Source organism: Podarcis filfolensis, assembly GCF_964270895.1.
Source record: "Podarcis filfolensis genome assembly, chromosome: 10".
In the NCBI taxonomy this organism is placed as follows: Eukaryota; Metazoa; Chordata; class Lepidosauria; order Squamata; family Lacertidae; genus Podarcis; species Podarcis filfolensis.
Window position 1 is genome coordinate 31334723 of NC_139612.1, and position 27027 is coordinate 31361749.

Consider the following 27027-nt stretch of genomic DNA (forward strand, 5'->3'; position numbering starts at 1 on the left):
CAGAAAGTAGAATACAATTGCAGGGGCCTTTCTTCTAGGCCCTTCAACATAGTGAGGAGAAGCTACCAGTGAAATATTCAGTTATGTATCCATACAAAGGTAGCTTACCAGGCCTTTCGAGGGCAGTAATGAAGTAGCTTGAGCTATACTTGGAAGCCATTTCCTCCTAGACCAATGTTTCCCAAAGTTTGGTCTCCAGTTGTTTTTTGGACTACATTTCTCATCATCCCTGACCACTGGTCCTGCTAGCAAGGGATGGTGGGAGTTGTAGTCCAAAAACAGCTGGACACCCAAGTTTGGGAAACTCTGCTCTAGACTCATAAGAGCTATGGATGCTGTTATAAAACCAATAAAAACCTCAAGACACCCATTTCCTTTTCTGCTTGAGAGAGCCCAGCCGCTGGTGTTTAAAGCCCGTCACTTCCGTGGTAAAATGTAATGAAAGGATCCGTTCTGCCTCCTCGTCCTTTTAATATATCCGAAATTATAATGCCCAGTTCCGTGGTTTTTGCCGAGTTCTGCAGTCCCAAACCTTACACGGGCATCCGCTCAGCGCCTGCCGTCGGGAAATGGGTTTATATGGGAATGGTCCTCCCAAGCGGCAGGCGGCGCCCTTCCTGCCCAGGAGCCTGTCTGTCGACCGTTACAGGAAGCCGTTGAAGCCGGCATGGCGAGTGAAAAATGTTGAAGAGTCCTTGCCTCTCTGTACGAAGAGGTCTAAGCGGCGGCCCCCGCAGGCCAGGCTTCCATTGCCCTTTGGCTTCTCTGCTTTGGAAACATGAAGGCCCGTGTGAGCCTCAGGCGGCTTCTCGCCTCAAACAGGCGTTGCCACAAATCCCGCCCCCTCCGCTTTCATTGCCTTGATTATTCCACTTCCGGCTCCGGGTCACGAGCTTCCGGGGAGCGGGAAGACTCAAGAAGGGGCAACCAGCCTGCCGCTCGCCTCCGAGATGGACAAGTCGGCTCCTTTGACAGAGTACGCGAGGGGAGAGGAGCGGGGGAGGGGAGGCCCGGCGAGAGGTGTTCTCTCTGCCTGGGGCGGACGGGAGGGAGGGGGGAGCCTGCAGCGAGCGTGGGCTTTGTCCGCGTGCGCGTCCGTTGGCCGGGCGGGAGAGAGGGAGGGAGAGCCGTTAGCTGAGCCTCGCGCGCCAGCTGATAGGCGCTCGGAAGGTTGCCAGGCAACGGAGCGGCCTGCCCAGCCCAGCCCTACTGTTTCCCACAGTGGACATGAGGGCAATATTGGGCAGCCTCCCTGAGCTGCCCTTTGTCATAAATACAGCCCACCTTCTGATAGCCTTGTTCTCAATGAAGCTGCCTAATCCCCTCTTGAGAGCGCTCCAAAGTAATGGTCAACCACCACGTCCTGTGGCAGTGAGTCGCACAGTTCCACTTTTCATCCGTTCGCATATGCTCATTTGGTGGTTTTAAGGTGGGGCGCTTAGGATGAGGGGCTCCCGCAAAGTCAGGTTGTTAGAAACCCCACTAAACCTCCATGGATTAGGGACCCCACCCCATATCTCTTGGACTACTTCCTCCTCCATCAAGGTGCTTGAAATGTTGGAAGCTTTCTCTGGCTGTCCTACTTTCTGAAGTGCTGCAGGCAGATGACTTGGCCATTTCAGTGGTGGCTCCTTGCCTTCCTTAGGCAGGTTTGCCTGGCGGTCTTGTTGGTATCATTTAGGTGTCTGGCCAAATTATTTGTTTTACTCAACGTCAATTTGAGTTTTACTATCTGATTAGACTGTTGCTTTTAGTTTGTGTTATGTTTATGTTATGATGTTATGTGTTATGTTATGACCTTGTGTCTTTTGTAACCCACCCTGGTACCATACATTTAGGCTGAAGGAGCTAAATAACCACATTCTGTCGTGACACTTAAGCACACTTTACCAAAGCAATCTCCCACCACCTATCCTTAACTTCACAGACCAAGTGAAATGGAGCCTCCTGGCCATCTGAGTATCAGATGCTGGAGGTGACTTGCTACCATTCTGTGTTGCAAGCTTCACAGAGACATTTGGCTGGCCATTGCTACGGTGCTGGACTAGAGGGAGAAGAGACACCACAAAATTAGTTGAAGTTAGAGAGGTGGGGTCTAAAACTCAAAAATTAATTTTCCACCCAAAAATTAGCCATTCCTTTGATAGGAGGCAATGTTTTTCCGTGCTTCAAAATGCTTTTCTTCCTCCCCACACTTTCCCATGTTTGCAGAGAGAAAAGGAAAAACATATTTTTTGATCAGTGTCACAAAACCATGTTGCATTCTTCACAGAACACATAATTAACTGCTGCAAGGTGCAGTGAAGCCCACAACCTAAAAATTGCTTTAAAAAAAAAAAAGACTTTATCCATGAATTTGTCTATCACCATATTTTAGCCATTAAAGGTAAGTAGAAAATCCAGGTTTAGTGGATGTATGCCTCTGAATGCAAGATGATTCTGTGGAAAATAACAGTGAAAACCATCATCTTCACGCTCAGCTTGTGAGCCTCCAGAGGCATTTGGTTGGCAGCTATTGGGGAAAGAATGCTAGTAAACTGTATAGGAAAAGTACCCTAGGTGAATTCCGAGATTGGTGAATACTGATGCACCCCTAAATGTTCAAAGATGGCAGAAATTATCTAATGTGCAAGTAGAGTCTTCTTTTCTTTTCAGCATCTGGTTCTGTTGAAGATTATTATAACTAGCTGACTGCTAGAATTTTGCTGTTGAGGATATGTCTTTATTAGATGTAAAGTTTCAGATTTCACACATGCAGATCAGGTATTGTAGAACAATTTCGTTCAGTTATTTTTGGAAGTGTCTCTTGTTTCAAATTATAATATGAAATTTTAGGGTAACTTTAAACTTTTATTATTTAGAAGTAATTAAAATAAAATAACGTTGTTGTTTAGTCGATTAGTCGTGTCCGACTCTTCGGGACCCCATGGACCAGAGCACGCCAGACACTCCTGTCTTCCACTGCCTCCCGCAGTTTGGTCAGACTCACGTTGGTAGCTTCAATAACATTAGATGTTTGTATTCTTTTCAGGAATGATTTTCAAAATATGCCTACTCCACAAGAAGCAACTCGGCCAGTTCGGAAGCAGAGTTCTAAAAAAAAAGTTTCTAGTATCCTTTTCCTTTGGTTTTCCTTAAAAGTATACTCATATGGTTTGTGAGCTAGACATTATCTCTTTAAATGATAATGTCTTTTTTATATAAAGAAAGGTTAATTCAGGACAGTGCACAGTAACTTATAATTTATTTTCTGTTACACATAGTAATATAATTTAATATGATTTTGACCATTATTTTGCTTCATGATTTGTTACTTTTTGTGACAAATATGTAGTAAGACCAGGCGAAAAACACTTTAAGATTTGAAGCTATTAAAATTCACACCCAAAGTGAGTATCAACTTCAGAAAATGAGATATTTCTCAGAACTGCAGCAGGAGTGGGAAAGGTAACATTTACCCACATATGCTTGTTCTGATCCTGTTAATTGTCAGCATATCCTCCACCTGATTCAATTTGCGTTTGTAGAAAAACTGCACTTAAGCAATAGGCTTCCTGGGAAAGATGGAATTTGAAGGAATAATGACATAGACTGTGTTTACCAGAACTTATACTTTAAGATGGCCAGGGACACCTGCAAACTGAGACAGAACTTTGAAGCTTATTTTCTTAGCTTGATTCTATTTTCTTAGTCCTTGCTTCTCTGGATGACAGTTCAAGTGGCATGACAACAAGAGGACTGACAGTCCCCAGGACTCCAGGACTGGGGAGGATTTCACGCTCCTGTAAGATCTTTTATACCTATTGCCTTATTTGATGTACACTTTAGTACTTTAAATTTACTATACTTCTAAGGGTTCACATCCACTATTCCTTCCACTCCTAAATAGTTAAGTTAAAATTAATTAAAATAGAATTAAGTACTAAGCACAATACTGGTTTTCTGTAAGAGGGTGAAGTTCTATTCACTATTTCATCTCTCTGCTGAGTTGAATAATGTATTAGTTTCAACAAGGCGCTACCCCACCCCTCGCCATGTCTTGCTCCTGTTCCTGTTAAAAAAAAAAAAATTAAAAACAATTTTTCTCCAGTTACTCCACAGAGTCGGAGTTCCATGAATCAACTGAATATGTCTACCATCATGGGCACAGGAGGAAAATCTCCTTATCTTGTGCATACTCCTGGGCACCTTGGAAATGTGTCTATGGTAAGAACATGCAAAGTACAAATGAGCAGCATTTAGAGTCTTTCACCCATCATAGGGTACTTTTGCAACATTTAACAGCCAAATTCCAATTCTGAAGTTCTGAGTCTATGAAATCTTGTGCATGTTTATTCAGAAGTAAGTCCCACTGTACCGAGTGAGGTGTTCTCCCAAGTAGTATACATAAAGTTGCAGGTTAATATATTTTTTTTTGTCCTTTCTAAAGTGAGGTACCTGTGAAAATGTAACTAGAGTTCTAATCTAGAGAATCAAAAATAATATAGTATGCTTAGGAGAGAAATGTCTTTACTCTCCTAACAAATGTGTGCTTGTTAAGAGTTTCAGCCATTCCTGGGAACAGGGAGTTTTCATCCCACAACTTCCATTTTTCTTTCCCAATTGATACACTATATTCTGTGACTACTGAACATGCTCACTCCTCACTGGACTGGCCACCTTAGTTTGTTTTTTTAAGTTGTACTTTATCAAATCTTGGGACTCAGTCTAAACATGCTGTTAAAGGACTGACCATTAGGTCCAGTCGTGGCCGACTCTGGGGTTGCGGCGCTCATCTTGCTTTATTGGCCGAGGGAGCCAGCGTACAGCTTCTGGGTCATGTGGCCAGCATGACTAAGCTGCTTCTGGTGAACCAGAACAGCGCACGGAAACGCCGTTTACCTTCCCGCCGGAGAGGTACCTATTTATCTACTTGCACTTTGACATGCTTTCGAACTGCTAGGTTGGCAGGTAACATGTTACCTCCCTTTTATTACTCAGTGCCCCTGTTCCAGCTCTGACCATCAGCATTCACTCATCTGAGTTTGCTATTAGAAGGAGTGATGAGAAGAGCAGCTAAGATTGGTTTTTTTAAATTCTTAGATATACTTCAATGTGTCCAGAAACTAGAAAGACAGAAAATGTTCCCTGTTGTATCATTGTGACATCACTGGATTGTTGCTTTAGCTACTGTTACTGAGGCTACTGCTCCCTATTATGTGATTATGATATCAGAGGCTTGTAGCACTGGCTACTGCTCTTGGGCTAGTCTATCACTGTCTCCCCTGCTGTCATATTGAACGCTGCAAAATCTAGTCAGTCTTTTAAGGTAATAAGTTTTCAGCCCTCATGTAGATGGAAGGTGGGGATAATGATCTACTGCTACTGAAGCTGGGTTCTCACCATCTTTCTTGATAATTTGCTGTCATTTTGTATGTCATAAAAGCTTGCATTGACAGCACACCTTTTAAGGATAATATGTAGTGTTTAGATGGGTAGAAGACTGAATGGCTAGAAGGAACTTTTTTCCCTCCTCTCACATCATTAGGAAATCTAGGAATGCATAGGAGAGTCATGTACCAGAAGGGTGCAGTTTTGTAAAACTCCCTTTTTGGAGCAAGACACAAGATTACAGGCAACTCCTTTATTTGAAGGAAAAAATAATCATCACCACCTACATTCAATCATCCCATCCCTATTTCAACGAGAGTACATTTTCATGAAAACTGCAATATCTACAATGGTGATTATTGTCTCTTTTGCTTTTAACTAAGTCTGCAATCGAAACTCTTGGTGTTGGCTGGCAGGGCTTAACAGAGCTGTCCTGGACCTCTCCACTGGCCAGGAACTTGGCTGGTAGCAATTTCACCCAGTCACACACTTGGCAGGCGGAACAAGGAGCTCTTCAATGGCAGAGTGATGCTGGCATCACTGCAGGCAAAAGCTGGTAGAGGCTGATGGGGCTGAGCTGAGGGTTGCTTCTGCCCTGTCAGCACACATAGTTCAATGCAAAGGGGGATTGGACTCCACCATAAGTAATAGATGGCTGACATTGAAATCTGAAATTGAAGGGAAATGCATATTAATCAGCTTCAACCCCCTGTGTTGCAATAGGCCATCAATTTTGCTAGAACTACTTTCTGAAGAAAAATGTACATAAGCAATCACAATGTCAGACCATTGATACACAATGCAGTGATATTAATAGGGTTTTTATTCTGTGTATCATATTGTGTGTTTTAGTTAGATGACAATGACTGGACAACTTCACTCTCCCCACAACATTCAATCATGTTCACAAATTTAGAGTACAGTGGTACAGAAGATATCACTAAGAGTGCTGTCCTGTTGAAGGAGGATGATCCTGGGGAAGCAGGTGAGAGCGCACTTTTTGCCTTTGCTATGTGTTACAGCATCAATGCCTGTTGTTAAATGCATAAGGTATCCTGTTGTAGGATAAGTAGCTGGTCTAGTTTTTCTTCATCCCATCCAAGGGATAGCTCAGCTGGTAGAACATGAGACTCTTAATCTCAGGGTCATGGGTTCAAGCCTCATGTTGGACAAAAGATTTCTGCATTGCAGGGTGTTGGCCTAGATAATCCTAGAGGTCCCTTCCAACTCTACAATTCCATGATTCAAAGTAGATCATAGTCTTGGAAGAACAGTACCATGGCTGGGGACAGCCATAATAACTATTATGCTAACTGTCATATATAAAATAGGTACATCTTAGGAAGTTGGTTAAACCACATTGTACATTTCCACAGGCCTGATGTTGTTTTTGTACAGTTGTTCTGGGTTTGTTTTTGGAACATGATTTCAGAATTGTAGTGCTGAGAATTTATTTAGCTACATTTCTTTTCCTGTGTCTAAATGTTTGACTTTCCCCTCTTTAAGTCAGAGACGGAGAATCTGAGAATCTGTGACTCTCCAGGTGTTGCTATACTCCCAGCTCCCATCAGCCTCAACCAGCATGGTCAATGGTCAGGGATGATGGGAACTGAGGTTCCCCACCACTGATTTAAGGAATGCTTAGATTATGTCAGTTTCACCCCATCAATACTTCCATTTTATTGTTCTAAAGAACATCTGCAAAGGAGAATGTGTTATCAAATGTGCTTTGAAACATTGTGCTTATTGTACAGCTATTTTAAAAATCTTGTTTTATATATTTTGATATATGTACAAAACATAGGCACTATGAGCGTTTAAATATAATAAAGGTGAACTTGTTAAAAGCTAGACTTGTTCTAAAGTAGGTTATTCTAATTAACACATTTCTTCTTCTAGCAACGAGGAGTATGTACTCTGATTTTCTACATTCCCTTTTAAAACACACTTCCACTACCATTTTTGAACTTGTAGATGAGTACGAAGATACTTGCAATAACCAGGTATATTGTTATATCCCTTATGTATTCATTACTTGCTGAACCAAAATCATTTTCCCTCAGTGAGTAAGCATAGAGTAGTACAGGCAATGTCACTGCCGTATATATGAAAAGAGGGTTACTGTTGAGAGTGCCTGTAGTTTGTACAGAGAGTTCTCAAAAATAGCTTCTGTGCAGACTCATTTTGTATAAAGCAACAAATTTACCAGTTTCATGTAATTGTTTGGGATTTGTAGCTGAAAATGAAGATTTGAACATCTTTAGCAATAAGCACATTGTATTAGTACCTAACTACAACATTTGTTTAACTGCCTTTGATTGCATTAATCCCGTTACCAGTGCATCTTCCATTCTTTCTCTCTACTTGTATTCTTCTTACTGTCAGCAGGAAATTACTTTGTTTTTACTTATGCTGTATAAAGCAGGGTCACCTACCCCATACCCGATAGTGTGGGGCAGGTATGGACATGCCTACAATGGAACAACAGGGAGCCTCAAGTGAGCCCCTGGTTGTTCCTTTGCAAGCAGGGCTTCCTGTCAATGCCAATCAGCTGACAGAGAGTGCTGGGGGCACACCTTCAAAGGAGGTGGCAATCCCCTTTGAACTTTTTATGATGTAAGTCACCCATTGATTGGATCCAGTTCCGAACCTCTGTTGTAAAGCATTACACAAATTCCACTGTGCGAAGAATAAAATATTGTGTGAGAGAAGAAAAGATGATATAACCCAACTGTTGGTTTGTTTTTTAAACACCAGGTAAGCATTCTTCAAAAAATAGTGTACCGAGCTACTCCTGGGCAGCAGAAATTTTCAAAAACTGCCAGTGTGTTGTGGCTTCTCAAGCAAGAGATGGTAACTTGGAGACTATTATCCTCAATTTACAGGTAATTCTCCTGAAAGCCTGCTTGTGTTTTTTCCCCTCAACACTTAAATTTACTTTGCAGTACAATCACACCTAATGTACATTTAACTTGTGTGATTTCAGCCATATGTGATTGAAGACTGACTGGCTGAAATTGCAGAAGTTAAATCCAAGCAAGACAGAGCTTAAAATCTCTTTTTGTGCCAAGTCTGCTCTTAGCCTTGCTTGAGGGGAAGAGGCCCTCCCAGCATGCCAGGTTTGAGATGCTCTCGCAATATCTCACAGGGCCATACGACTTCCTGCAAGATTTTGCATGAGTATCCTTAGACTTCCACAGCCGGTGTGCTGATCGAGGGGTTCTAGCTGGTGAACCAGCTGGAACTGAAAAAAGTCAGCCACCTGAGCCTCCAGGGATTAGGTTAGTTAAAGTGTGCTTGGCAGACATTAGCAAACCAATATAGGATGTGGCAGTTGAATGAATGACAAAATGTCACTTACTTTGGAATATGTCCAAATACAGTGGGTGATATAGTCATACTGGGAGTAGAGTCATTGAAATCAATGGACTTAAAGTCCATTAATTTCAGTGTCCCTACTCTGAGTATGACTAACTTTGGATATTGTCCAATATTAAAATAAATAAATCTAACTGCACTATAATGGCATCCTCAATAGGAACTCTTTAAAATCCTCAGTAGAACTTTGAGCACATACAAGTTGTAAGGTACAAGGAGGGAGACCAGGATGGGGATATGGCAGGTGCACACAGACCTTGCAATTGTCTTATCACTGTATCTGTGCCAGTGGGGTGAAGGGGATATAGGGCCTCAGACCCTTCTGGACATTGTGTATGAATTGTGCCCTATGCGTACTTGCGGATTTCAACGAGATATATGTAGCTAAGAAATAACATGCAATGCTAATCCTCAATATTGTTTTTTCTCTCTTTGCTTTAAATCCAGGGATAGGATACAGTCTGCTCTAGAAGAAGAAACTATGTTTGACCTTGCAGTAAGTTTTGTCACAGTCTTTTTCTACTAAGGAACAACTTACCCACATTGCTTTTTACCCTAGTATTACATTGTTAAAAATATGTAATAGAGATAAAAACTATAGAACTAATAAAGCATATTGTATTCTTAGTTTCATAAAGCATAGCTGATATGGATCAGCTTTAACAATATTTGTTCTTGGCGGGGAGGGGGGATCCTATTAAGCACCTGCACTGTTTAGCAATCAGTTAAGCATATCATTGTCAAATATGGTTAAAGTGTTCAAAGTGTTTCAAATAGAAAATAATTTTTTGATCATGAATCATGCTTCAGTCATTTGTACATAGGTTTTGTTCTTCCCTAGGCTATAAATGCTAGTGAAAAGACTGTTATAAACAGTCTGTTCCAGAGAGATTCATTGGTTCGACAAAGCCAGGTATGACACAAAGTAGGGATGTGGAACATGTTTTCTTACAAGCACTCCATTCCCTTAGGAGTAATCTGTCAGGGGTGGGCACATGCCAGTGGTGGTTAGGGCATCAGAAAAGGGCCCACCCACCTTTCTCTCCCTCCCTCCTTGTTCAACAAGCCATCAAGGGAGAACACATCCCTCTTGCAAGAGGTCAGAACGGATTGTCTTGTTTTTAAAATATATATATTTAAGATACATTTACAGTGCTACCTTGGTTCTAGAACGTAATCAGTTTTGGAAATCTGTTCGACTTCCGAAACATTTGAAAACCAAGGCACGGCTTCCAATTGGCGCAGACACCCCGGAAACAATATCTGACAGCCACATCGGACATTCAGCTTCCGAAAAACATTCGAAAACCGGAACACTTAATTCCAGGTTTTTGGCGTTCGGAAGCCAAAATGTTCGAGTACCAAGGTGTTCAAGAACCAAGATTCCACTGTACTTATGAACAAGTCTCCTTAACACCAGTGGGATACTTCCCGTATGTATTGCAAGAAAACTTTTTATTGGGACACGGGTGGCGCTGTGGGTTAAACCACAGAGCCTAGGACTTGCTGATCAGAAGGCCGGCGGTTCAAATCCCCGTGATGGGGTGAGCTCCCATTGCTCGGTCCCTGCTCCTGCCAATCTAGCAGTTCGAAAGCACCTCAAAGTGCAAGTAGATAAATAGGTACTGCTCCGGCGGGAAGGTGAATGGTGTTTCCGTGTGCCACTCTGGTTTACCAGAAGCGGCTTAGTCATGCTGGCCACATGACCCGGAAGCTGTACGCCGGCTCCCTTGGCCAATAAAGCGAGATGAGGGCCGCAACCCCAGAGTCGGTCACGACTGGACCTAATGGTAAGGGGTCCCTTTATCTTTACCTATAAGGCTTAAAAGGGCAGCATTTGATAGAGGTTGCAATCCTATGACTACATCTTTGGGAGTAAATGCCATAGAATTTAGAGGACCCTGCACAGTGTTGGTCTGATGCATCTTTGTCTACCCCATAATCAAAGTGGAAATTGGGGGAAGGTCTTGTTTTACATTATTGTTAAGTTTGGTTTAATTTTCAGTTGGTGGTAGACTGGCTAGAGAGCATTGCCAAGGATGAAGTTGGAGACTTCTCTGATAATATTGAATTTTATGCAAAGTCTGTATATTGGTAAGTTATTGACCAACTGCTGATCACTCTTGATATTTGCATGCTGCTGGTTCTTTATACCATATTCTACATAAACATCTCAAGCAATTGATTCAAGAAAAAAAAATTGTTTGTTTTTTTACAATTATTACATGACACAATCCCTGTTCTTTAAATATTAGAGACATGGAAATACTGCGGGGGTTGTTTTTTTTGCTATATCAGTGTTGTGATGATTCCTAAAAAGCATGTTGAATAAACTTTATGTAAAATTGTTATTTATATTGGGATTTAATTTATTTTAAATATAGTAGGTATTAACAAGTCTATTAAACTCATAAAGGTTTATAAAAATTATGCTTTACATTATTGCTGTGCATTATTCTTACACCATAGAATTGCTAAAGACAGATCTGCTGAAACACTGCATCAACTTTCACCAGCTGTAATTTAAAAAGCTCAGTTAATGTTTTTTTAAAAAAATCAGGAGTAATTAAATATAATTTGTTAAAGAACCTTAATGCATTATAGTGTTGACAATAGAATATTTTACTTTAGAATGTATTGCTGTTGAAGTAATGATATGCCTTGTGTTTTCAGGGAGAATACTCTGCACATCTTGAAGCAGCGACAATTAAACACTTTCTCTGGGAGCTCAAGGCCACTAGTCACTGAATTAGTAAGTGCAGTTGACTAATTCCAGATGTTAAATCAGGGATGGGGAATCTTTTTAGATCCTTCATTATTATCAGGATCTGCCTTGTTGGCCATATTTGCTTTGCAAGCCCCCCTGCCCCAGTCCCTGATCTCGGACTTAAAAGGGGAGCAGGATGAGATTCCAAGTCTCCCCACACCTCCCTTTTAAGCTTCCAAGATCAAGGAGAAGCAGGGAGTCTTGTAAAAGACATTGCGACAGCCCTTGCAATTCTCTTTGAGCCTTTGGCTATCTTCAGGCCTTCAAAAACCTATTTGAAGTAGCTTGTGAGTGCGAGCTGCTTCAAATGGTGGTTTTGCACAGGAATCTCCATTCCACTGATGAGCATGGATTAAATCCTGCTCCCTTGGCTGTGCAATGGAGGATCTTGCAGACAATGCAGGATTAAATCCTGTTCTCCTGCTCAGTTGAGGTCACCAGTGATGACAGCAGATGTGCAGTTGGGCTTGGTTTGGAGGAAATGGTCTTGTGGGCCAAAGTAGACCCCCTGGTGGGCCAGGATTGGCCCACAAGCCAGAGGTTCCTCTCCCCTACCTTAATTGAACAATTAGCAGTTTTCTCTGTTGATGAAAATTCATCAGTATTCAGGGTAGATATTTTTTAACTGGAGATATACTGCCCTACTTTATCAAACTATGGTCCATCCTGTGTCTCCTCGTATGAGATTTTACTGTGCAACTATTTTATGCAGAGTTAGGCAATTAATTAATAAAACCAAAACAAGAGTAGATATACTCTGGCTGATAACCCAGAAATGTAACAAGTCAAGGTAGCCTATAATGTTTTAATACAAATATATGCATCTGATGAAATGTACTAGCTCACGAAAGCTTACGCCATAGTAAATGTAGCGGTCTTTGTTGTTTTTGCTGGCAGAGACTAACACTGTTGTCCCTCTGGAAATTGGAAACAGAACAGCCTCCAACAGGAACCTCCTGTCCTTTTCAATGACTTAGCTTAAAAGCAATATGCAGGGAGAAATGTGCTTTTGCAATTCAAAAGAATCAGTGCAGTTTTTCTATTTAGGACCCAGATGCTCCGATAAGGCAGAAAATGCCACTTGATGATTTGGATCGGGAAGATGATGCACGGTTACTTAAATTCCTTTTCACTCTCATTAGAGCTGGAATGACGGATGAGGTAAAAGAAATGTATTTCCATTTACTTAAAGGGGTGGGGAACAGGTGTATGTAAGTCATTGGGTACACATGCATGCACATGCACACATACAGTTTATAAAGGCTTGCATGCATCGAGTGGAACCTCTGCAGAATGGGCATATTTGTACATAGATCTTTGGTCCATAAAATGCTATTAAGTGCCAAAAACTACATTAATGAGAAAATAAGTATGGATTATGCTATTAAGTTTGAGAGTAGAATCACAAACAAAAGTTGCAAAAAAGACTTAATTATCTATCTTCACATGCTTGTTTGCTTGAATGCTGAAATTGACTTCACAAAGTTCTACAAACACACCCGTGTGTGTGTGTGTGCGCGCGCACGCGCATGCATACGCACACTCTTTTATAAGAACAGCCATAGAACTTGAGTTTAGGAAACTGTAGTTTATTCTAAGTGTAGGTTAGCAAAACAAGATCTGAAGCCAAGGTTTGATCCTGGTTTGTTTGAACTATCCTTCTAAGCCCTAAAGAGCACTTCAGGGCTCCTGATCTAGGGTGGCTGGAACCCTGAACAGGAACATTCATTCAGGGGACTGGAGATGCACTACGGCATTATTGTCACCATCATCACAATAATCAGGTCCTTGCATGTCGTGTGATTTTAACATGAGTGGAATGCACCATATTTTTCCAAGTATAAGACGATGCTTTTTTGCTAAAAAAAAAAAAAGGCACAAATTGAGTGTAGTCTTATACATGGATAGTGAATGCAGAGGGGGGACGTGCAATTAATGGCAGCAGCAAGCAGGAGATTGGCAGCGGCAATTGGGCAGGCGATTGGCGGCTGTGGCAAGGCAGGCAGGCAATTGGTGGCTGTGGCGAGGTGTGCAATCGGCAGTGGCTGTGGCAAGTGGTTGGGCAGGCAGGTGTGCGATTGGTGGCACTAACCTCCCCCACCCCACCCCCCCAAAAGCTAAACAACTTAATTTTTGGTTAAAACAAAATAGGGGTTTCCTTATACATTGGGGTATCTTATACATGGAAAAATACGGTAAATGTGTTTGTCTCAAAACTCGCCCACTCCCTTTGCTTACTTTATAGGCCCAACGATTGTGCAAAAGATGTGGACAGGCTTGGAGAGCTGCAACGCTTGAAGGGTGGAAGCTGTACCATGATCCTAATGTGAACGGAGGTACTTAAATGAGACACACAGAAACTGAAAAAAGATGCATGGCCCTATGTGCACATTTGTTCATTTTACCTGTCTTTTCAAAGATTTATTCTGGAACCATCTGAAGATGCACACCATCAAATTTAGTGAAAATTTGATGAAGTGGTTAGGGTCCATCTAGCAAAAAGAGGATAGGATAAGCTTATAAAGTCTTAGCTATAATCCCTGCCTAGGTATTTTCTTTGGAATAAGGGTCCAGATATATTGGATTGAATATGCATAACAGCAGGTAGATCTTGATATCCAGGAACAGGCTACGTTCAGACTTCTAAATCATTGTTTGGAGGAGCTATAACAGGGGTAGGCAACCTAAGGCCCGGGGGCCAGATCCGGCCCAATCACCTAAATCCGGCCCACAGATGGTCCGGGAATCAGCATGTTTTTACATGAGTAGAATGTGTCCTTTTATTTAAAATGCATCTCTGGGTTATTTGTGGGGCATAGGAATTCGTTCGTTGTTTTTTTCAAAATATAGTCTCCAATTGCTTGGGAAAAACTCTGGAGAGGTGGGGGCTTTCTGTCTTGGCAACTGATCTATGGGAAGAAGACCTACCAAGGATGAGCTGCTGTGCTTATTAGTCGATACACTGCCAAGTCTGTGCAGATTGTGCTCTTGCTAAGAAACGAGTTAACTCCCAACTTGAACTGCTGGCTTGCTCTTGTCACCAGTTGAAAGGCTTGAGGACCCTGCAGTAAACTATCTAATAGAGCCTATGCACGATTCATTACCAGCGTTCCTTCTCTATCAGCATTCTCATTTTGATGCACCCTTTGTTCTTACTTGAACATAGCTGTAGTAGGATAGTGAGACTGCTTTGCTTATCAGATTAGATAGCCTTCAGCATCTTGATTGCTCTTTGAGGAAAGTTTCAGAGAAACTGAAAGTGGATCTTTTGCTGTACAGTACAGTTCTCCTAAGTTGCTGAATTAACCACATATAAAATTGCTCTCTACACATAGGAACAGAGCTGGAACCTGTAGAAGGGAATCCATACAGATGCATTTGGAAACTAAGTTGCTGGAGACTGGCAGAAAAGGTAAGAAGCATGTAGTTGTAACAGATTCTGTTTAAGGAATTTTTTTCTGTCATTGACTTTCAGTAGATATTGGATTGTGTACAACAGTGTCTCTCAGCTGAACAGAAAGGGAAGCAATTTTCAGCTATTCCCTCTGCAGTCCCCCACATCTCCCTAAAACTGTTCTGGATGTTACCTCAACCCTCTGCAGCAGATCTGGGCAGTTTTGTGGCAGCTGAAGGATGAATAACTGAAAATTGCTTCCTATTCTATTCCATTGGTGGAGGTCTTACTGTTGCTGGATATAATCTATTGCCACTAAATAGTATTTTATGTAATAGCTAATCAATTTATATTAATAGAAATTGTTAATTTATTAACAAATACAGTGGTACCTCGCAAGACGAATGCCTCGTAAGATGAAAAACTCGCAAGACGAAAGAGTTTTTCGTTTTTTGAGTTGCTTCGCAAGACGAATTTCCCTATGGGCTTGCTTCACAAGACGAAAATGTCTTGCAAGTTTGTTTCCTTAATGCATTTCTATGGGAATCCGTGCTTCGCAAGACGAAAAATTCGCAAGACGAAAAAACTCGCAGAACGAATTAATTTCGTCTTGCGAGGTACCACTGTAAGGAACTGGAGACGGGGTGGTAACCAATGCCAGTCCTACTCAGAGTAGACCCATTGAAGTTAATGGTTCCTGTATTAGATGCTGAATTAAGTATACTGGTGGTGGCTGATGTATTTGATTAACTAATGCTATATTACTAACTGTTCTCTGAACCTTTCAGAAGATACCGAGTATCATGATTGAGTGAATTAGTGTTTAGTACATTTCTTAAATAGCTATAAACAAAATATAATGATCACAAATAAATATTTTTGAACAATTTTAGGAGCAGTTTGACAAATACGAGAGAGCAATCTATGCAGCACTCAGTGGAAACCTCAAACAGGTATGATATATATTAATAAAATAACATCTTGTTGAGACAGCTTAGCAGAATAGACGGAGAACAGCCAACACACAGGCTGCTGTGACTGGGGAACTCTAAAAAGTATAGTGTGCTTTTGGGTCTTTCAGGGCTTCACAAATAGGGTAGATTACTTCCTTTTATACCAGAAGATAGTGCTCGGAATTTACTACAGCTAAGTTTGTGCTTGCTTGCAGTAGCAGGCAAACAAGCTAGGCTAGCCTTTATTTGTGCTCAAAAACTGTTAACATTTTAATGACATTTTGAATACAGTTCTCTTGGATTTCCTATTAATTCTTAGCATTATTAATGATTTCACATAGAGATCAAAACATAAGTTGAGACTAGCACACATGCATTGCGATATGACAAGCTTCTTGGCATGCAGCTTGTTCCTGTCATAATAAGCAGTGGCTTACATTGAAATCTGAATGCGGCCAGGCTAGCTCACATCTTTTGTTAATATGCTTATTCCAGAACTATTAATTTTGGCTCTCTCTATTTTCCTTTGCCAACCTAAAGCTTCTTCCAGTTTGTGACACCTGGGAAGATACAGTTTGGGCACATTTCAGGATCATGGTGGACACACTTGTTGAACAGGAAATCCGTTCATCGGTGATGACCACAGAGGAGACAGAAGACCTCCCCAGAGAGTATTTAGAAACAAAGTCAGTTATTATTTGTTACTTAATTAGCCATTATGTAATATTGGATTAATTGCTGTTAACTGCAGTTTCACTTACATGTTTGAATGTATTTTTTTCCCTTTATATTTTGAAGCTGGACTTTAGAAAAGGTGTTTGAAGAACTTCAAGCAACAGATAAAAAGGTAATTTTGAATCTTAATCAGAAGAGAAAACTTTTTTTCTTTTATTGCACACTTTTACAAGGCAGTCCTGTATATGTTTACTCAGAAGTAAATTCCTCTATGTTCAGTGGGGCTTGCTTCCTGGTAAATAGATATGGGAGTGCAGCCTTAATCCTAATTAGTTAATATAATCCTATAACATAAACCCTAAATAGTTAATAGCATAATTCAAGCCCAAAAGTCTGCAGGCAGTTCCATACTATGAAAGTTACCTAGGTCTCAGGAAAGTGTTTCCCTAGTAATCTTACCTTTTTTGGCTATCACTTGTGGATTACTTATGCATATTGGATGTACCTGAACCTCAGAATACAGGCAATTCCTTGTTTGTGCGGAGTTTGTGTTCTGGGTCATTGCGCTTGTCAGCAGTCATGCATAAGCCCATCCCACCCCATTCCACTGCCGAAACCAGTGCACACATCACGGTTACTCCTCAATCAGTTGTGCACAAAATGGTCTCCTCCTGTGTATCCATTCTGGATGAAAATAAGAACTTAATGTTCATATTTTCTAAAAATAGGGTGAAGGTTATTTCAGCAATTTACCAATAGGTCATCTTCTTCTCCCTGCTTTTCTTTTTTTATTCTGTATTGGTTTGTTTTTTACTTTTGTATTTCTTTCTTTTCTATTTTACCTTGGTTTTATTTAAAATAGAGGTGAATAAAATAAAATTTAACCATGTGTTTCTGCAAAGAAGTACTTCCTCTTTTGTTGTCTGAATCTTTATGGATATATGGTGTGTCTTCACAAATTATAAACTGCTTTTCAGAGAGTTTTGGAAGAGCATCAAGAACATTATCATGTGATTCAGAAGTTCATTATCCTGGGAGATGTGGATGGTAAGTTTGCTTTAGCGATAATTGAACTTTCACTAATTTTGTGTTATGCTGTGCCTCAATGGCAGCTATTTTATGATTAGTGCCCACAGCACTTTCTTGAAATTTAAGTTGTGCCTGCAGGTCCAAAAAGGGTGGCGACCCCTGATTTACACTATCCATCCAAGCAAAGCACAGCAAGCCCCCCCCCCCAAATCTGTTTATTAGTGGTAAGGTGAATTGAAGCTTGTTATTTTCTCAGGTTTGATGGAAGAATTTAACAAATGGCTCTCCAAAGACAGAAATGTGCTCCCAGGGCACCTGCTTCGGTTCATGACACATCTCATTTTATTTTTCCGCACTTTGGGACTACAGACTAAAGTAAGTTCTTGTAATGGTGCCTGGAATATAGGAAAGAACTGGTGGTTCCTCTCCTTTCACTGGTGCAACCTAATCATTCTTTTTCTCCAGCTACCAAGCTGGGTTTAAGAGCTAGATGGGAAGGGAAACAGACCAGAGCAACACAACAAAGAGAAAACTTTTTGCTAGTGATTCTTTAGTGGCTTCTTCCCCTCCCCATTTTGCTAGTAATAAAAAGAAGCATGCCATATTTGGCATGTAATGCTAGTTTAATTAAAAATAGTAGTCTGAGAACTGTTTCAACAGAAAGCACCTATACATCGCAATTGATATTTGACTATAAAGCACTTATGGGGAACTGTATTGAGCTGGCAGGCTACTTAGACAGGTGAATGAGGTTGCTCATCTGACATTAGGTGAAACATTACGCTTTGTAAAAATTCTTTGTTCCTTTGCATGGATCAGCTGCACACATCAGCTCTGATCAGGAGTTCACAATCCCAGCAGGCTAACATTTGGCTCTGGATTTGAAGTCCTGGATGCAAAACCCTACTTGCAGCAGGGATCAGCTCCACTTAGGAGACCCTGTCCCAGGGGGCTTACATTTGACACCAAATGCAAGCCCCCACTTGCAGAGGAACAATCAGGAGTGCACTTGAAGGCTCCACATTGTTCCTTTGTAGCCATGGCTTCCCCTGCTCTACATCTGATGATATGTCAAACATGGAGGGGGATGACCTCACGGGCCAAGTTGGCCTTTGGGCAGGAGATTCCCCATGCATGCTATAAAGAATAATTTGCAATATGTATTTTTCCACCATAATTTGTCAGTTGTTTTTGTCTAGTTAAATGGTTTCCTTTCAAGTAAAGTTTGGGCTAAGCAAGAAACCCATAACGTTTTGTGTAGATATAGAATAATGAGGGAATGGTAAAAAAAGATGTATGTCTGTGTAAGCAAACAATATCTGTACCTCTACAGCGGGAGTAACCTGCTGATTAAGGGAAAATCAGGTCCTGTTGTACAAGTAAATATCCATAAAAGAACTAAAGCCTTTCTTGTCTGTGAGGTAACGTCAGTATCCTCATAGTCTTCATTTTCTGTCTATCCCTGAAACATGCAAGGTTAATATAACAAAACTCCAGTTGTAATGTAACAAATTCCCAGTTTAGTTTTTGCTGATGCTGCAAAGCTATTCTCCTTCCCAGAGGTATTAAGATGGAATGACTGATAATCAAATATCACATGGTAAGAATAGTGTCACCTGTTATGGAATGCCTGACATCTGACAATGCTCAACTGTAACTCACTTGGTTCCAATCTAGACTCAGTCATTTGTCTTAAAGAGACCTGGATGTAACTAGCGATTTTCAGATAGTATAGAAAGGTAACAGTGACTTGGAAATTTAATTGACATTCTTAAGTAATGTTATTAAACCTAGTAACTTTTTCCATTAAGGAGGAAGTATCGGTGGACGTTTTGAAAACATACATTCAGGTAAGTCTTTAGATGCAATATATCATCTACAATAAGCTCTAAAATTACTAGAACAGTTTTCATTTCTTAAAATGGAAACACAAACAGCAAACCGTTTGCTGAAATATTTTGGCTATTTTTAACACACCTTCACAAAGACGACCATTGTTTATACAAATAGCTTATGGATTGTCTTCGTAACTGCAGAGTGTCATTAGAATAACTGTTGAAAGAAAAAAAAGCATTATCAGTTTTAAAAAACATGTAGAGATAAATTATTCTGATTTTCTCTCGTGTGCACAAATGAAATATAAATTGGGCAATGCAATAAAACAAATTTCTTTTTAAATTTATTTTTATGCTGCAGTGGTTAATATGTGAGAAGCACACAGATCTCATAGCATTTTATGTCAGCCACTTGCCTCAGGATGTAGCTATTGCTCAGTATGCTGCGTTCTTGGAAGATGTCACGGAGACAGAACAACGTCACCATTGCCTAGAGTTAGCAAAGGAAGCAGGTAAGAAATTTTGTGAATGATTTATTTGGGAGTGGTATTCTCTTTTCCTGGGGAACATTTAATTACATCTTCTAAGTGGGCAAGTATTATTAAGCACCTATGTCCAAGTTGCAGTATTTCAGTTGTCGTATATACTACCAATTGTATTCAACTAACTTTTAGTCTAAGAACACAAAATGAAATTTATACACCTAAGTTAGTCACGGGTCCACTCTGAGTAATAGTTAGTTGAATACAAAACTATAAATAATAACTTTAAATTTGTTCAGCATTGGATTTAGTTTTGAAGCACCCATAAACTTGTTTTAGTTTTTTAAAGAGAGACTCTGCCCTGCTATGAAATCCTCACCACCATTTTCTACAACCCTTTGTTCTTGAAAAATACCAATCTAACCGAACTGAGCATATTTATCAATATTGCTGATGTATCCTTATTGGTACTCCTGCTCAGTGGATGTGCCCTTCTTTTTTCTTTTCGTGACATTTATTTAAAACCAAAATTTTCTCCTATAAATTCCTCCTGTTTCCTCATATCTAACTCTTGTATATTTTTCTATTTAAAGGTCTGGAAGTAGCAACTATCACTAAAACGGTTGTTGAAAATATTCGCAAGAAAGATGCTAGCGAGTTCACTCATCATGATCTTGCAATAGATACAGGCACAACAGAGGTGAACAGTGGTGCTAACTGTGTTTCTTAACACTTTTTCCCCAAATAGAGAAGACTGGGGGGGGGGGGATCAGCAGCTGTGGAAGAGATACTCATAATTCTAAAATAAATTGTATCCCTTGTATTCTGTTGACCGCAGTATGTGCCAAGTACTGCTCATAGTATTAGTATTGACATGGATTCAGACCAAAGCTATGGTAAAAGGGGAGAGTTGGGATTATTTTCTCATGTTGCAATTCTTGAGAGTGTTTAATTGTAATTTATGCTGTCCACCAAAATACACATTTGTATGGCTTTTCACCAGTACTTAAACATTATTTGTGCCAAGATTACGGATGAATAACTCAAATTTTATGTTCCAAATGAATGGTGGATGAGGCTGGCTAATAGTGAACTGCTAATTTTTCAAATACTTCCACTGTTTGAAAGTAAAGATTTTGATAGGCATCCATGGAAAAGTTACTATGAAAGTAACTTTATATTAGATTTTATATTGTGAAATCTGTGGTTACCACCCAGAGAGGTACTTTGGACATACCATGGAGTGTTTGAAAGTCAAACAAAGCTTTTTCTTGGAACAGTAATACTCATGCCTTAGTCACAAATTGTTCTTGAAACACTGAAGATTTAAATGCATTTTGTCGCAATGATGGAAATCTGCTGTTAGAGAAGCATAGGTCTAGTGCTCTGCTTGCCATGCTAAGCGGGTCATGTAGTTTTCTAGATTGTGACCACTGTCTTTAATTTGTTTTGTATCCTCAAAAGCTGACTAGTAAATTTGTTTACTATATATACTGAATAGAGAACTTTTTTTTCTAGGAAGATCAGCTGAAGATTGATGTAATTGACTGGCTGGTATTCAATCCTGCTCAGAGGGCTGAAGCACTAAAACAAAGCAATGCTATAATGAGGAAATTCTTAGGTACTACAATATTAGCCATCAGTTTGAAACTAGAGAAAATATTAAGGAAGTATGATGAATCTGAAAATGACTTACTGATACTCTTTAAATACAGCATCAAAGAAACATGAAGCAGCCAAGGATGTGTTTATAAAGATTCCACAAGACTCTATAGCAGAAATATACAATCAATGGGAAGAGCAAGGAATGGATAGTCCACTTCCAGCTGAAGATGACAACGCTATTAGAGAGCATTTATGTATTAGAGCTTACCTGGTAAGACTGTGACTTAGGTCCCAAAAAGAGATACCTAGAAGACCTGCCTCCTAATCAGATATGTTGAGTGTGGGCTAATCTTACTCAGACATGAGAGGAATGCACTCTATTCAAGCATATGGACCCATTTATTTTTTTAAAAAACCCCTAACATTCTAGAGCCAGGCCCCATCTCCTCTAAATCAATGGTCTTCAGATGCATATTTAATAGTCTGTCAAGGATCAGGATGTCAACAGACCCATTACTATGCCTAACTGTGTACACTTACCTACATGAAAATGTCTAAACATTTCCAACCCAATTTAGGAAGCCCATGAAGCCTTCAATGAATGGTTTAAACACATGAACTCGGTGCCACAGAAGCCTGGTCAGCTTTTACAAGCAAGTTTCACTGAAGAAGTTGCCTATGAACTTAAAGAGAAGAAATATGAGGTAAATAGAAAGGAAAGGTAAAATTCTCCCATCCTTCTATCTTGCCAATTGGCTAACCCTGTGCTAGTGAGATCACATATGTGATTCCATCCAGATGTTGGATGACAACTCATATCAACCTTGAATGATCAGCTGTGTCAGCTTAGGACTAATGGAAGTCATCTAATTAAACTGGATAGACCCAGTTCATAATATTAACAAGCGGGTAAGACAAAACTCTGGGTTCCACTTCATTGGCAAATTTAACTGCACATTGACAACTGCAGTTAAATAACCAGCAATCTGCTGCTCTTTTGCAGAAGAGAGGCAAACTGTTAAAACTGTGCAATGTAGAAGAATGTCAGCTGCACCACTTACTCTGGAACAACCTGTGCTGTAACACTCCCACTCTGAGCTTATTCTTAAATTAATGGGAAAGTATGCAATACATTGTGGTGAAGAAACAATGTGTGTTATGAAGATTTGATTCACTTTGACTTTTCTTTTTCAGATGGACTATGGTATTTGGAAAGGTCTCCTGGATGCGCTTACAGCTGATGTGAAAGAAAAAATGTACAATGTCTTACTGTTTGTTGATGGAGGATGGATGGTTGATGTCAGAGAGGTAGTGCATACATATTTGAAGTAGACTGTGAAGCTGACCCTACCCAGTAATAGGCTAGCAGTATTGCTTCCCAATGTGCCGTTGCTTAGTTTTCGTTTACCTATGGCTTGATTGCTGATTTGGTAATGCTTGTTCCGTGGAAAACCTAGGAATATTTAAGATTTATTTAAGAAATAACTGCAAGATGACAACTATGGTTTTAATATGCTAATACTTTACTCAAACTGTAAATTTGAATTATTGCAGTATCTTCTAATTTGGCTAGTTTTTGGAGGTCAGCATCCTAAGACTATACGAAGAGCCCTGTTGGGTCAGACCAAAGGCCTATCTCATCCAATGTTCTGTTATCTCATTGACCAATTATCTACCTATGGGAAGCCCACAAGCAGGACATGAGCGCAACAGCACTGTCCTGGTTGTGATTCCCAGCAACTGGTATTCAGAGGCATACTGCCATTGATATTGGAGATAATATAATCTTCATGACTAGTTGCCACTGATAACCTCCCATGACGGTTGTGTTGGTGCAGGATTTAGCATTATGATGTTTCAATTTTGAGTTTCCATATGATTGTTGAACACTAGAGTAGAGTTTCTTAAAACTGAATGTGACACTTCTGGTTAAGACTATTCCACATTTTCTTACCAAGGGTGCTGAAGATGACCCTGAGCGTACCCATCAGATGATCATGCTGCGAAAACTCTGTTTGCCAATGATGTGCTTCCTCCTTCATACTGTATTGCATAGCACAAGACAGTATCAGGAAGACCTAAGGCTTGCTGACTTGATTTCATCAGATCGACATAAACTCTACATGGTAAGTTCATTTGCTTTAAGTTTTAAATACTCTGCTTGCCTATCTAGCTGAAATAATCCACACTGTAACAAGCACTTTTGTCATATTGTCTGTATTTGTCAAATTCCAAAGCACACAATACATTAGTCACACTATCAAATAGTGTTTAAAATTTCTGGGAAGAAATTGGGTGTGGCACACATCCAACACTGCAGCTCTGCTGGCACAAAGAGGTTAGGTGCGCATAACAGAACTTCCTCTCCAGACACTTGCATGCCCTCAAAATTAGCTGTGAAGAGTTGGTTGACCTTTCGGAGCAAATCTGGAGGGGGTGCAGGGCAACCTAAGTCTTATAGCACTAGTGGAACCCTGCTGGTGCAGTACTGGATACAACACTGTATGTTTATTTAGGGGCTTTCTTTTAGCACTTCCAAAATAAATTGGAATAATGCAGGACACTAGTACACTAACAGAATAAAGGAACAGACAGTCCCAATCAGTATAGCACCCATGAGAGTGAACAGTCCTTATGACTGTGTACTTTAATGGGGGGTTTTTCGAGAAAGCCAACTTTCTAGTTAGGGAATGCACAGGTGGGGCCCCGGTTGTATATTTTTGGGAGAGTATCTTTTTTAAAAAACATTTCTGAACTGAATTAAAATTGTCAGCCCCATGTTTTAGGATTATTTTAGATAAAATACCATCACCCTTTCCTGTACTTAAGACTGTTTAACTTTTTCCCTCATATAATAAATGCTTACAGTGGTATCTGTATCTATACCCTTAAGTTATTCTTATCTTCCTCTTCAGGTATTTTCTAAGGATGAACTCCAGAAGCTGCTGCAGAAGCTAAGGGAGTCTTCCCTCATGCTTTTGGATCAAGGTCTTGATCCTCTTGGATATGAAATCCAGTCTTAGTTCCACCATTCTAGGTTATAAAAATGTTGAATGGTGGCACAAGTAAATGTAAGGTTGGGCCCAAAGGTTCTCATACTCCAGGTGAAAGGGGAAGGAAACCTTTGATTCAACGCACAAAGTTTGGCATAGAATTTTTGTTTTAAAGATGTTGCAGTGCATTGACACTAGCAAAATGACTTTCTATGTATGTAAAATGACAAACCGTTTTGACATTTGTATTTTTTTCCAATAAAATTTGAAATGGCTGGTTTACTAGGAAATAAGTATCTTTAGCACATAAATGTGCAAAATGCACTATAAATACATGCCTCTTGTTTGCTAGATCACATGGTTAAACCTTCACAGCTGTTCATGAGTACAGCTTACTGTCTTCCAGGTAAAAATCCTGTTGCCTGTGCGCCTTTTCTCAGAACAGAAGCCCTTTCTCCATATTCAGCCTGACAACCAAAGGCTTTGTGTGACTTTCAAGTGAGAGTGAAGCATTCCAGATATATACATGTATTTATAGAGAACACTGCTGTTTAAAACAATGGAGGCTTAGGATACAAGCATCACTGGGATTCCAGCCTTAGTGTCGGGCTACTTACTTGACAGAATTTCTGATTATCAAGAAAAAGTACCCATAATCCATTGCAAGGACAGATTGAAAATTTAGGGTGCAACCCTAGCTCACACCACTTCCCAGTGGGGCTTACTGGAGTTTGGAGCACCACACTGGCAGCCCTGCCGAGCATGCTAGCTGGGAAAGGAGGTGAGGAGGCAGGCACACCAGCTTGGAGCTGGCATAGCACTTTGGCTCAGTGCTGTCAAGATCCTGAAGTGGCTCAGTCCTTAGGCCCTGCCCCTGGAGTGCCTTGTGGGGGGGGGTCTATTTGCTGCTGGTGGGGAAGGGATAGGGCTGTGAAATGAATGGTTCCTACAGTTTCCATAATTGGTGAGAAATGGTTTAAACTGGCCATCCTGTTTGCTTAACAAAAGGGTGAAAGATTTTTGATAGTAAACCATTATTTGAACCTGACCATCTCTGTCCACAGTCTCATTGAGTTGAGTATCCTGTACTTGACAACTAAATTTGCATGTGTTAATCCTTAAGTCGGATGTGTGTGAACTCAGGATATTCCCGAATGCCTTTCAGCAGGGAGCTGGACTCAGGCTTGTTCCACAGTCACCAAAACTCATCATGGAAGGTCTCATACCATATTAGAGTTATGTCAACCGTATGCCATGATCTACTGAGATAAACTATATAAATTCAGATTAACACACCTCACACTGTTAATTCATAGACTCATAGAACTGTAAGTTGGAAGGGACCCCAAGAGCCATCTAGTCTAACCTACAATTCAGGAATCTTTTTGCCCAGTGTGGGGCTCAAACCCATGACCCTGAGATTAGGAATCGCCTGCTCTACCAATTGAGCAACTACAGGCAAACATAATTCCATTTGATAATGGAAACAACGTGGACTCTGCTAGAATACTGTTAGGTTTATTTATATCTCACATTTTGCTCCAGACAGGGATAAGGATATGACAAAATCTATTGCAGCCCCCAAAAAATTGTTTTTCTAGTTCACCAACGTTGTTGCCTACAAGTCTCATTATAAACACAAAATGACTGGTAGGTGCCAGTGAGTGTGTATATTTATGCAGACAACTTGTATTGTTGTAAGCCAAAAGGACCATACCCTCAAATTTTGCTATTTCTTCAGTAATCCCTCTAATAATGACCTTGAGTAGTAGAGTGCCTATCAGTTTGGAAATAAAGAGACCTATTTAAGTATAGGTAAATATATATATTTAATATATAAGTGTGTGTGTGTGTGTACACACACATACCTATATATACATATATATATATAAAAAACAACAACAGCCTGATATGGACCGGTGCCCTTCCAAATTGTTCCTAGCAATTCAGCCCATGGAAATGCCTTCAGTATTTTCTCTCCTACCCCATTGCCTGGAGCTGGAAGATTCTGCAATGCCTGAAGCAACCTCTCAGCTTGAGACCCTCCAGCTTCTTTTGGACATCCTGACCCAATGGTCAGGACAGATGGGAGTTGGGGGGGGGGGATCTGGAAGGCCGCTATAAAATAACAAATACATCTTAAAGAGTTTCAGCCATGCACCACCTTTGCTGGCTACGCTTTCAAACGGGGAAGGAGTCCAACGGTTTTCAGTAGTCGCGTTAACTCATTTGCCCGAGAGCCAGCAACTGCGGCACAACCGGGCTGCGTTAAGGCGCCTTCTGCAGCGCGTGGCCGTTAAACAGCTGTCAAGGGAGTGGCGCTCGAAACGTCGTTCGAACGCGCGAGCTCACCTCAGGGGCGGCAACGGTCCCGCTCGAATTTTTCGAGGCGGGTTCGCAATTCGGCACAGGCGCCCCCTTTCTCCCGAGCTAAAGGGGAAAAGGTAAGGATTTGTTTCTTTCTGGTCATACGGAGGGAGAGGCGGAGGCTCTTCTCCGCTAAGCCTGCCAGAGGGGCGGGACTCCTTCCCGTGTGAGTGTCTGAG

The 27027-nt window shown here is 40.6% G+C and overlaps 1 protein-coding gene and 2 long non-coding RNA genes across 7 annotated transcripts; 1 reads left to right on the forward strand and 2 right to left on the reverse strand.

Moving 5' to 3' along the window:
• The first annotated feature begins 39 nt into the window (after positions 1-39).
• Positions 40-24771, forward strand: NUP107 (nucleoporin 107). 4 transcript variants are annotated; one of them, XM_083574447.1, is made up of 28 exons: positions 40-976; positions 3032-3111; positions 3692-3784; positions 4091-4206; positions 6223-6355; positions 7270-7373; positions 8128-8255; positions 9196-9244; positions 9590-9661; positions 10754-10842; positions 11422-11500; positions 12563-12676; positions 13761-13851; positions 14851-14927; positions 15803-15862; positions 16403-16548; positions 16661-16709; positions 17515-17584; positions 17823-17941; positions 19378-19416; positions 19763-19913; positions 20477-20583; positions 21402-21504; positions 21599-21759; positions 22067-22192; positions 22683-22796; positions 23447-23614; positions 24404-24771. In XM_083574447.1, the coding sequence occupies exons 1-28, from the start codon at positions 951-953 to the stop codon at positions 24509-24511; spliced, it is 2772 nt and encodes a 923-aa protein (XP_083430573.1). In that variant the 5' UTR covers positions 40-950; the 3' UTR covers positions 24512-24771. The 4 variants fall into 4 exon arrangements, with proteins under 4 accessions (XP_083430573.1, XP_083430574.1, XP_083430572.1 ...); XM_083574448.1 differs by lacking the exon at positions 40-976 and adding an exon at positions 1103-1371; XM_083574446.1 differs by lacking the exon at positions 40-976 and adding an exon at positions 2642-2763.
• Positions 5609-10203, reverse strand: LOC310744024. Its single transcript, XR_014539356.1, has 2 exons — positions 9908-10203; positions 5609-6038 (listed from the first exon to the last, which is right to left on the reverse strand). It is a non-coding gene; the product is annotated as an uncharacterized lncRNA (long non-coding RNA).
• On the reverse strand, positions 19511-26724 carry LOC310743984. Of its 2 annotated transcripts, XR_014539296.1 has the most exons (5): positions 26466-26596; positions 22897-22941; positions 22029-22171; positions 19818-19891; positions 19511-19618 (listed from the first exon to the last, which is right to left on the reverse strand). It is a non-coding gene; the product is annotated as an uncharacterized lncRNA (long non-coding RNA). The 2 variants fall into 2 exon arrangements; XR_014539295.1 differs by lacking the exon at positions 22897-22941 and having other exon boundaries at positions 26466-26724.
• Positions 26725-27027: the final 303 nt, after the last annotated feature.